The 12,464-nt window shown below is 43.6% G+C and overlaps 1 protein-coding gene across 1 annotated transcript in view; it reads left to right on the plus strand.

The window, feature by feature from the left end:
- Positions 1 to 12,464, plus strand: part of oxr1a (oxidation resistance 1a) — a 451,468-nt gene that overhangs the window by 280,765 nt on the left and 158,239 nt on the right. The window contains exon 3 of the mRNA XM_059646345.1: positions 7,750 to 7,832. Within this exon, the coding sequence (XP_059502328.1) occupies positions 7,750 to 7,832 (83 nt within the window). The remainder of the gene's footprint in view (positions 1 to 7,749; positions 7,833 to 12,464) is intronic.

Genomic DNA, 12,464 nt, shown 5'->3' on the forward strand with positions numbered 1-12,464 from the left:
CTCCTTATTAATCTTAGTACACTTCAGAATCTTACCATCTTAACTGAAATCTCCAGCGACAATGTCTTTCTCCTTTGTGAATGCAGATGAGATGGATAAATTTAAAGTCCTGAACCACATCCTTTGGCTCCGTGCACAGATTCCCCTTTCACTGTTTCCCTGATAATCTCACACTTAATACACGTTTAACAAGCCTTGTGGTTTTCTGCCTTGATGCTGTCTGCCAACAAGATTTTGTGACCCTTCTTTGCCTGCCTAATTTTAAGTAACCTCCCACATTATGCTTGAAGAGCCTGTCCTGTTTTTAATGCATTATCTGACATATGCTTCACCTTTTTCTTTACCAAACTCTCAAACTCTCTTTACTCAAACTCCCTTGACATCCAGAGTTCCCTAGACCTGCTGTCCTTGCCGTTTATTCTTAGACGAACATGCTGGCCCTGAATTTTCACTGTACTGCTTTTAAAAGACTCCCATTTTTCAAATTTTGACTTACATTCAAGTAGCTGCTCTGCCTGTTTGACATATCCTGCCCAATGATATTGAAATTAGCCTTTCCCCCAATTACGACACTTAACTCTGACACTATCGGCACGATGACTCAGGGGTGACACAGTGGCTCAGTGGTTAAAACTGCTGCCTCACAGCATCAGGAACCCGGGTTCACTTCCAACCTCGGGCGACTGTCTGTGCGGAGTTTGCACATTCTCCTCAATTCTGCGTTGGTTTCCCCGGGTTTCCGGTTTCCTCCCACAGTCAGATGTGCAGGCTCGGTGGATTGGCCATGGTAAATTGCCCATTGTGTCCAGATTAGGTGGGTTGTAGGGGGATGGGTGTAGTTGGAATGCTCTGAGGTTTGGTGTGGACTTGTTGGGCTGAAGTGTCTGTTTCCACACTGTAGGGAATCTGTGAATCATTATCCCTTTCCATAATGACTTTGAAACTTAGAGTTATGATCACTGTGCCCAAAATGCTTGCGCTCTGAAATCTCAACCACTTTGGCTACATTTACTAGGATTAGGTGTAACACTTTCCAATTTCTCTCCTCAGACTGTCTGTGTACTGGCACTTAAAAAAAAGGTCTCTTGAATGCTCTTTAAAAATTCACTAGAGCAATCCCAGTCAATGTTAACAAAGTTGAAATCCCCTACCAGTATAACCTTGTTCCTCTCTCAGCTGTCTGTGGTTTGTCAATATATCTGCTCCGCTTTCACCCTCTGACTTCTGAGAAGCCTGCACTATAATCCCAGCAAAGTGATCATCCTTTATTATCACTGATCATTCTAACGGCTTGTTTTGAAGAGCTTTTAAAGACACCCTATCTCATTATTGTAGCCATGATCTCCTTTGTCAGTAATGCAATGACATCTTTCATGCCACCTCATCCCACTTGAAATTTCTGTAGGTTCAAAGTTAAACCACCAGTCCTGACCTTTCTTCAGCAATGTCTCAGTGATTGCAAAAATGTCACTCTCCCATGTTTTGATCAACGTTCTAAGTTCATCTGTTTTACCAGTCAATCTCCTTGTATTGTGGGAGAGCTCTTATTGTAAATGCTGTTAAATTCAACAGGGTGTCAGATTTTCAGAAATTATTAATTTCAACTTACTCATTGGCACTAAAAGGCCAGTAAGATTGTTTTTTTTGTTGCATGTTGAAAGTGAAGGATTGAGGCCCATATTGAGAATTTTCAACTAAGCTGCTCGCAGGTAAGCACCTTCATAAGGAGCAGAAGAAAGTGACGACGAAGGGGAAGAGGAGGCAGAGAGCTGATGATGAATGCAAAGGGACAAGTGGTCGCATTTGTTTTAATGCGAGAAGTGTAGAAGGTAAGGCAGCTGAACTCAGAGCTTGGATTAGTACCTGGGAGTATGATGTTATTGCTATCACTGAGCCTTGGTTGAAGGAAGGGCAAGATCGGCAACTCTATATCCCAGGATATAGATGCTTCAGGTGGGATAGAGAGGAAGGTAAAAGGGGTGGAGGAGTTGCATTACTGGCACTTTGGAGGACTTGTGCAATGAGGCAATATGGGCAGAGCTCAGAAATAGGAAAGGTGCAGTAACAATGTTGGGGCCGTACTACAAGCCTCCCAACAGCGAGCGTGAAATAGAGTTACAAATATGTAGACAAATTACGGAAAGATGTAGGAGCAACAGGGTGGTGGTGATGGGAGATTTTAAATTTCCCAACTTTGACTAGGGTTCACTTAGCATTAAGAGTTTAGATGGAGCAGAATTTGTAAGGAGCATTCAGGAGGTTTACGAGAGCAATATGTAAATAGTCCAATTCTTGAAGGGGCCATACTGCACCTGGTGTTGGGGAATGAGCCCGACCAGATGGTTGAAGTTTCAGTAGGAGATTACTTTGAGAATCATCATCACAATTCCGTAAGTTTTAGAATATCAATGGACAAAAACGAGAGTGGTCCTAAAGCAAGAGTGCTCAGTTTGGGGAAAGGCCAGCTGTAACAAAATTCAGCAGGAGCTGGGGAATTTGGATTGGGAGCAGCTGTTTAAGGGTAAATCCACATTTGATATGTGGGAGCCTTTAAATAGAGGTTGATTAGAGTGCAGGACAGACATGTGCCTGTTAAAATGAGGGATAGAAAGGGCAAGATTAGGGAACCATGGATGACAGGTGAAATTGTGAAACTAGCAAAGAGGAAAAAGGAAACATCCATAAGGTCTAAGCAACTGAAAACAGACAAAGCTTTGGAAGAATATCAGGAAAGTAGGACCAATCGGCAAGGAGGAATTAAGAGGGATAAAACGGGTCATGAAATGTCTTTAGCAAACAAGGTTAAGGAAAATCCCAAAGCCTTTTATTCATACATAAAGAACAAGAGGGGAATGAGAGAAGGGGTTGGCCCACTCGAGGACGAAGGAGGGAAGTTATGCGAGGAGTCGGAGAAAATGAGTGAGATTCCTAATGAGTACTTTGCGTCGGTTTTCGCTGAGGAGAGGGACATGATAGATGTTGAGGTTAAGGGTAGATGTTTGATTACTCTATGTCAAGTCAGCATAAAGGGAGGGGGATGGAAGTGTTGAGTGTTTGAAAAGGCATTAGGGTGGACAAGTCCCCGGGTCTGGATGGGATCTATCCCAGGTTACTGAGGGAAACGAGAGAGTAAATAGCTGGGGCCTTAACAGATATCTTTGCAGCCTCGTTGAGCACGGGTAAGGTCCCAGAGGACTGGAGAGTTGCTAATGTTGACCCCTTGTTTAAGAAGGGTCACAAGGATTGTCCAGGTAATTATAGACCGGCAAGTCTGACATCAGTGGTGGGGAAGCTGCTGGACAAGATACTGTGGGATAGAATCTATTTACATCTGGAAGAAAATGGTCTTATTAGTAATGGACAGCACGGTTTTGTGCGGGTAAGGACATGTCTTACCAACTTGATAGAATTCTTTGAGGAAGTGACAAAGTTGATAGATGAAGGAAAGGCTATGGTTGTCATATACATGGACTTCAGTAAGGCATTTGATAAGGTTCCCCATGGTAGACTGATGGAGAAAGTGAAGTCGCAGGGGATCCAGGGTGTACCAGCTAGATGAATAGAGAACGGGCTGGGGAACAGGAGACAGAGGGTTGTAGTGGAAGGGAGTTTCTCAAAATGGAGAACTGTGACCAGTGGTGTTCCACAGAGATCCGTGTTGGGACCACTGTTGTTTGTGATGTGCCTAAATGATCTGGGATGAAGGAGTAGATGGTCTGATTAGCAAGTTTGCAGATGACACTAAGATTGGTGGAATAGCAGATAGTAAAGGGGACTGTCAGAGAATGCAGCAAAATATAGATAGATTGGAAAGTTGTATGGAGAAATGGCAGATGGAGTTCAATCTGGGCAAACGCGAGGTGATGCCTTTCAGAAGATCCAATTCAAGAAGCGAACTATACAGTAAGTAGAAAAGCCCTGGGGAAAATTGCACAGAGATCTGGGTGTTCTGGTCCATTGTACCCTAAAGGTGGCAACGCAGGTGGAGAGAGTGGTCACGAATGCAAACAGCATGCTTTCATTCATCGGACAGGGTATTGAGTACAAGAGTTTGCAGGGCATGTTACAGTTGTATAGGACTTTGGTTCGACCACGTTTGGAATACAGTTCTGGTCGCCCTATTACCAAAAGGATGTGGATGCTTTGGAGAGGGTGCAGAGGAGGTTCACTGGGATGTTGCCTTGTCTGGAGGGTGCTAGCTGTGAAGAGAGGTTGAGTAGATTAGGATTATTTTCATTAGAAAGACGGAGATTGAGGGGGAATCTGATTGAGGTCTACAAAATCATGAGGGGTATAGACAAGGTGGCTAGCAAGAAGCTTTTCCCCAGAGTGGGGGAGTCCATTACTAGGGGTCATGAGTTTAAAGTGAGAGGAGGAAAGTTTAAGGGAGATATGCTTGGAAAGTTCTTTACACAGAGGGTGATGGGTGCCTGGAACGCATTGCCAGCAGAGATGGTCAAGGTGGACACGATAGTGTCATTTAAGATGTATCTAGACAGATACGTGAATGGGTAGGGAGCCGGGGGGATACAGATCCTTGGAAAATAGGCGACAGGTTTAGATAGAGGACCTGGATTGACGCAGGCTTGAAGGGCCTGTTCATGTGCTGTAATCTTCTTTGTTTTTTGTTCTGAAAGTGGGGAATTACAACTTCACATAGTACAGAGGGCAGAGAGTGACTGCACAGATTTGAGCAGTGAAAGCAGATTCAGAAAGAACAAAATGTGCTTGGATGGGCAGGGAAGTGGTGAGGGAGGTTTTTTTTTCAAAATTATGACAGCAGAGATACTTCCAGTGGTTTGTACCTATTTGGTTTAAAGCATCATTCCACAGGTAAGTGATTGGTGGGTACTTCTTCCATGTAAATTTGATTTGGCCAAATGGTTTAGAACAAGTGACGAAACAGAAAAGGAACCGGCTCTTCAGCCCTCCAAACTTGTGTCCCTTTATGTGTCCAATTGTTCTTTTCTCTCTTTGGGACTGGGCTCGATCTCTAGCTATCATTTACTCCTTACCCCCTCCCCCCACCTCAAACCAGGAAACATTCTTACAGCTGAAGACCTCGGTTAAGGAATTCAGTTTTCAAGTATTAACATCCAAGTTCATTACATAGAATGCATTAGAAATGACTGGGCAAGTGATGTGTTGCACCTGTAATGTATGGGAACTGTTGGACTTTGGTGTGATTGATACTGACCACCTCTGCAGAAGATTTTGGTAGTTAGAGAAACTTTGACTTGGAGTTCATGAGCTGGAATCTGAGCAGCAGACACTGACACTGGGGTATTTACCAACAAGAAAAATATCTAACAGTGGCCCTTGACATTCGATGGTGTTGCCATCATTGAATCCCCTACTGTCAACATCCTGGAGGTTACTAATGACCTGAAACAGAACTGGACCTCCACGTAAACATTGTCTACAAAAACAGGTCAGAGACTGGGAATTCTGTAGTGAGTAACTCAACTCCTAACTTCCCAAAGTCTGTCCATCATCTACAAGTGTAAGTCAGGAGTGCGATAGAATATCACCTCTTGCCTTGATGGGTGCAGTTCTAACAACTCTCAAAGCTTGATACCGTCTAGGACAAAGCAGCCCACTTGACTGGCATCACGCCCACAAACATTCATTCCCTCCACCATAGATGCTTATTAGCAGCAGTGTGTACGACCTGCAAGGTGCACTGCAGCAATTCACCAAAGATCTTCAGCATCTTCCAAACACATGATCACTTCCACCTGGAAGGACAAGAGCAGCAGATACATGGAAACACCACCAACCTCGAGCTCCCGTCCGAGCCACTCAGCATTCTGACTCGGAAATATATTGCCATTCCATTCCATCGTAATTAACCCACTGCTGGGTCAAAATCCTGGACCTTCCTTGCTGAGGACAGTGTGAATTGACCTACATCACATAGACAGCAGTGTTCAAGAAGGCAGCTCACTGCCACCTTCTCAAGGACAGCTAGGGGTTGTCAACAAATGCTGGTGAGCCAGCGACACCCACATTCCACAAATGAATGAAAAGAAATCTAATGGGAGGCACTAATAAATGAGATCTTGGGACACAAAGTAGACTGGCCTCCTCCAAAAAATAAGACTGGGACTGTCAAATTTAGACCCCCATAGTTGGGGACCCAGAGGCCTTCTGGCCTCAAAGCCTGAAAGTTGATCTCACTATTGAGCTGTCCTGTGTTCTTATCCCACACTGCACTGTCTGTTTTAGTAGCTATTCACACTCCTGACCAGATTGGTGACAATCTGTTCTCTCCCTTTTGGGATCTGTCCCCACCCACCATTTCCTCCTTAGCCCCCTCCCCCCACCCTATTTTCTACCTATAAACCAAGATTTTTCCTCACTATCTTCAGCTCCGAGGAAGAGCCACTGGGCCTCAACATATTTTTATTTCAATATGTTTAGCAACTTAATGACCAGTTACTCTGTTTTTGTGATGTTGAGTGAGGGATTAATGTTAACTCAGCTCATGAAGGAGAACAGGACCTGCTCTTCTCTTACGTTGTGCCGTTGGATCTTTTATATCCACCTGAGCAGGCAGCTGTCGCCTCGGCTTAACGTCTTCTCTTAAAGGTGACAGCCTGGCAGTGCCGTACTTCCTCAATACTCTCTCACATGGTTTATTTTTGAGCCTGACCTAGGACCTGAACCAGGAACTCTGGGTCAGAGGCAGGAGTAGTAGTGACTGAGCTACAGTTGCCCCCCATTTTGGACATGAGACATGGGCCATTGTCACAATACTGTTGTGGCCATAAGTAACAAAATTTTCATAAAGTCAGTATTGTTGAACCTTTTAATTTGTTTGTAAAACATTAATTTAAAGTAACTCAGAAATAAGGTTTAGATTATTTTAAAAGTCTCTCCGGTCGCAGGAAATTAAGTTACTTGATTTCTTACGCATCACTAACTGAGAGTTTGTATGATGGTGAAGAAAGGCACTTTTTCTAAGTAGTAATACAGCAAGCTTTGTTTTAACTGGCACTTTATGAACTGGCACTTAATAAACTAGAAAAGATTATTACTTGAAATTCTGGACGTTTACTGTATTACCGTGATCTCTGATGACCATTGTAGTCAGTAGTTAGTTGAGGGTGCAAGTGAGAAGGCTCTCTGCTGGTAAGTTTTAAGGCAAAGTTGCATTATTATTCACGTGATTTTATGTTGAAGTAAAGCATATCAGTGATGTGTACGTCCCCTGTGTTACATTTCTGTTACATGTTGTGTTTTTATATTTATTATGCGCATTTCTTGATTAACTGAAAAATTTGACCAACTGGCATGCCTGGCCACACAGGAGCCAATAGACTTAAAACGCTTGCTGTACCTGTTTAGAAAGGACAAATGGGCTAATATGCAAGGATGTGAAATGCCCTGATGTGAAAGAGCAGGCTGCAGTTCAGTTGTTTAAGGGTTAAACACTTCTTCCTGTTGGGACAGCAGTTTGCAAATGGAGAATGGAGTCAGATGAGATGACCTTGAAGGTGAATTCATTCTGATCCATGAGCAATGTTCATTGAGCTCCGTGTATGCTGACTGTATAGTTTTTACCCATCGAAAAAAACAAAACTACTGAGACCCCAGGAGACGGAAGGTATAACTTTATGATCACTGTGAAGCGAAGCCAGTGCTTATGATTGTGAGCCCCCTTGAACAAACTGGATTCAGGACTCTGAGCAGCTAAGGGATGCAAACCTGGATCTAACTCTCTCACATTGTCTCCTCTGCTTTCAGATGCTGAGCAAAAAACAACCCAGGAGAAGAAGGATGTCCGTCGGATGTCTTTCCAGAAGCCCAAGGGAACTACTGAATACACAGTGAGTAAAAGCAAGATTAGGAGCTGGCTATGGGATAGGTCATGAGAGACCTTCACCTTTTTGAGAATTGTTTATAATCGGGGAGCTGCATTAAATTGCATGGTGGGCGATCCATTTTGATCGTAGATCTATGAACACTTGTTACAGTGCCCCTTTCCTTGACTGCCACCACTACCACATTCCTCCCTCCCCCCACCCAGAAAAGAAACCTCTTGTAGCATTGCCTTGGAACGTCCCATGTGACTGACTCCAAATTCCCAACCCTTGCCTACTTGTTTCCGTAGGATTAACCCTGCGATAATAGCAATCAGAGATGTACGGCATGGAAACAGATATGAAATATCCTGTTTAAATCTAGTCCTTTTTGTCAGCATTTGGCCCATATCCCTCTAAATCCTTTGTTTTCATGTACCCATCCAATACCTTTTAAATGTTGTAATCGCACCAGTCTCCACCACTTCCTTTGGCAGATCATTCCATACACACACCACCGTCTGCATGAAAATGTTGTCCCTCAGGCCTATTTTATATCTTTCCCCTCTCACTTTAAACCTATGCCCTCTAGTTTTGGACTCCCCACCCTGGGGGGCGAAAAACCTTGCTTATTTACCCTATCCATGCCCTTCATGATTTTATAAACCGCTCCAAGAAAAAGATGGCTGGCGTTTTGGAAACCTAACATGTGAATTTCAGACAGATTCTCAGAGGTTCCCAAATGTAGTTGACACTTTGTTTTGTTGAGCATTTAGGGAAATGATTGCATTCATTGGAGACTTAAAGCAAAACTTATCTGTAAATCATGGGAAATCGATTAGCTTTTAAAACTGCAGATTTGTTCCTACTTAGTTTGAATGCTAGTTTTAGAAAATATTATAAATATAGTACTTGCATTCACAGCTGCATTTCCATTGATGAAAGCTGGGTAAGCAGTTGACCCTTTTAAGCAAGGACTTTAGTAGAATTTAACAGTTGTATTAAAAGTTTCAGTTTTTCTGAGCTGTGGCAGGAGGCCTGAGAGATCATGTGTTTCTTGATGGTTTCACACTTGGAACAGAAGTAGACTATTCAACTCCTAATGTCTGCTGCACTCTTGATAAGATGAGGGTGACAGTCCTTGATTTGGATGTTGCATTCAACAGAGTGGGGGGTGGAGGGGGGGGGGGGGGCGAGCTCTACACGAGTTGGAGTTATACCTGGCATGCAGGAAGATGGCTATGGTCGTTGGAGTTCAGTCATTTCAGCTCCAGGACTTCTCTGCAGATCTTCCTCAGGATAGTGTCGTAGATTCATATAGTGCAGAAATGGACTCTTCAGTCCAAACAGTCCATGCCAACCATAATCACAAAGTAAACTAGTCCCAGTTGCCTGTGGTTGGCCTATATCCTTTTATACATTTCTTACTCGTGTATTTGTCCGAATGCCTTCTAAACACTGATACTATACCCACGCCCACACTTCTTGTGGAAGTTCTTCCCATGCACAGACCAATCTGTGTAACATTGAAAAATTGCCTCTCAATTCCTCTTTAAAAGCGAAAGGAGAAGGTTTTAATATGCCCCTAGACTTGAAATCCCACACAATCGGGAATGACACCTGCCATTCACTTTCTCTGTACCCCTCTTGATTTTATAAACCTCTAAGGACAAGACTCAACCTCCGACTCCAGTGAACAAAGCCCCGGGCGCCTCCTTATGAACCAAATGCTCATTCCCAGTAATATGCTGGTAAATCTTTTCTAAACTCTCTCCTTAATAAACTCTCTCTTAATAATATCCTTGCTGTAATCGGTCCAAGATCCGTCCATCTTCAGTTGATGCAGCAATAACCTTTCCTCCATCAGGAGGTCAGAAGTGGGTATGTTCGATGATTGCGCAATGTCCAACATTAGTCGCGACTTCTGCGATACTGAAGCACCCCCTGTTCAAATGCAGCAAGACTTGGATGCTATCCAGGCTTGAGTTGACAAGTGGCAAGTAACATTTTTGTGCCATAAATACTGGGCAACGGGCATCTCCAATAAGAGACAATCTAATCATCACTCTAACATTCCATCGTGTTTTCACCACAGGATTCCTGACTGTCACATCCTTGGATTTGTCACATAAACAGTGACTACAAGAACAGTGCTAGGAATACTGTGACGTGTAGCCCACCTCCTGGCTTCCAATTCTGTCCATTATCTACAACATAGAACAGGCCCTTCAGCTGACGATGTTGTGCCAAACTTTTACCATAAACCTAAGGCCTATCTAACCTCCACTCCTACCTTCTACTGTCATCCATCTGCCTATCTAATAGCTGCTTGAATGCCCCTAATGAGACCGACTCCACTGTCCTCTCCAGCATTGCGATCTACGCCCCAACCTCTCTGAGTAAAGAACCTACCTTTGATGTCTCCTATTTCTACCTCCGCTCACTTTAAAACTATGCTTCCTCGTAATAGCTACATCCTACAAAAGTGAAAGGAACAAGTCTGTGGCTATTTACTCCATCTATACCTTTCATCATTTTGTACACCTCTACAAAATCACCTCTCATCCTTCGTTCTAAAGAGAAAAGCCATAGCGCGCTCAGCCCTTTCTCGTAAGACCTCTTCTCTCTCTCTCTCTTCCCCCCCCCCCCCCCCCCCCCCTGCCCCCCAACTCCAGGTGCAATCCTGGTAAATCTCCTCTACACCTTTTCCAACACTTGCACATCTTTCCTGTAATGAGGCAACCAGAACTGGACACAATACTCCAGATGTGGCCGAACCAGGCGTTTTTTTCTAGCTGGAGCATAACTTCACAGCTATTGAACTCAATCCCTCTACTAACGAAAGTTAGCACACCATACACTACCTTAACAAATCTATCCACCTGGGTGGCAGCTTTCAGAGAACTGTGGACATGAACCCCAAGATCCCTTTGCTCCTCCACACTGCCAAGAATCTTTGCGTTAACCCTGTATTCTGCTTTCAAGTTTGTCCTTCCAAAATGAATCACCTCGCACTTTTCAGGGTTATTCTCCATCTGCCATTTCTCAGCCCAGCTCTGCATCCTCTGAATGTCCCTTTGTAAACTAGAACAGCCCTCCGCACTGTCTACAACTCGACCTTTATTTTTCATCTGCCAATTTACTAATCCACCCTTCTACTCCTTCATCCAAATCATTTACAAAAATCACATGGAAGAGGACCCAGAACAGATCCTTTTGGTACATCCCTGGTAACTGAGCACCATGTTGAATATTTTCTGTCCACTACCACACTTTGTCTTCTAAGGGTCAGCCAATTCTGAATCCAATCTGCCACATTTCCCCCTATCCCATGCCTCCTTACTTTCTGCATGAGCCTACCATGGGGAACCTTACGAAATGCCTTACTTAAATCCATGTATACCACATCCACTACTCTACCGTCATCCATGTGATTGATCATCTCTTCAAAGAATTCAGTAAGGTTTGTGAGACGTGATCTACCTTTCACAAATTCATGCTGACTGTCACGAATCAAACTGTGCCTATCCATGTGATCATAAATCCTTTCCAATAATTTGCCCACCACTGAAGTAAGACAGACTGGCCTGTAATTTCCAAGGTTATCCCTGCTCCCTTTCTTAAACAAGGGAATGACTTTTGTCTGTCTCCAGTCTTCTGGCACCGTACCCGTGGACAGTGAGGACAAAAAGCCTGTTGCCAAGAATCCTTGCATAAATTCCATCAGGCCTGGGGGACTTATCTATCTTGAAGTTCCTAGTGCATCTTCCTTACTAACATCCACCTCCTCTAGCCTACCAGCCTGTTTCACAATGCCCTCCCCTACAACTAGGTCCCTCTCAGTTGTGAATACCAAAGAATAGTATTCATTCAGGACCTTTCCCATCTCTTTAGGCTCTGTACACAAGTTCACTTTACAATCCTTGACTGGCCCTACCCATTCTTTGGTCATTCTCTTATTCCTTACATATATGCAAAAAGCCTTGGAGTTTTACTTGATCGTATCTGCCAAGGTTTTCTCATGCTCCCTTCTAGTTCTCCTAAGCCCTTTCTTCAGCTCTTTCCTGGCTAACTTGTAACCCTCTCAATCCTTGTCCGATCCTTGTTTCCTAAACCTTATCTAAGCATCCTTCTTCCTCTTAACCAGTCGTTCAACACCTCTTGAGAGCCAAGGCTCCCTCACTCGACCTCATCTTCCATGCCTGCTAGGGACAAAAATATCAAGCGCACACTGTATGCATTCCTTAAAAAATCATTTCAATAGTGCTCTTCCCTGACAGCATCTGTTCCCATTTTATGTTACCCAATTTTTGCCTAACAGAATTATAATTACCTTCCCCAAATTATAAAGCTTACCCTGCTGTAGGTACCTATCCTTTTCCATGACTATTGTAAAAGTAAGAGTTATGTTCAGTACCACCAAAATGTTCTCCTACCAACAGATCTAACAGTTGGCCCAGTTCATTGCCAAGCACCAAATCCAAAGTAGCCTCTTCTCATGTTGGTTGATCTATGTACTGTGTCAGGAATCTTTCCTGAGCGCACTGGACAAAATCCGCTCCATATGAACTGTTACAACTAAACAGTTTCTAATCAATATTTGGAAAGTTGACGTCACCCATGACCATAACCCTGTGATGTCTGCACCTTTCCAGTATC

The sequence above is a fragment of the Stegostoma tigrinum genome, chromosome 5 (genome assembly GCF_030684315.1).
Source record: "Stegostoma tigrinum isolate sSteTig4 chromosome 5, sSteTig4.hap1, whole genome shotgun sequence".
NCBI lineage: Eukaryota > Metazoa > Chordata > Chondrichthyes > Orectolobiformes > Stegostomatidae > Stegostoma > Stegostoma tigrinum.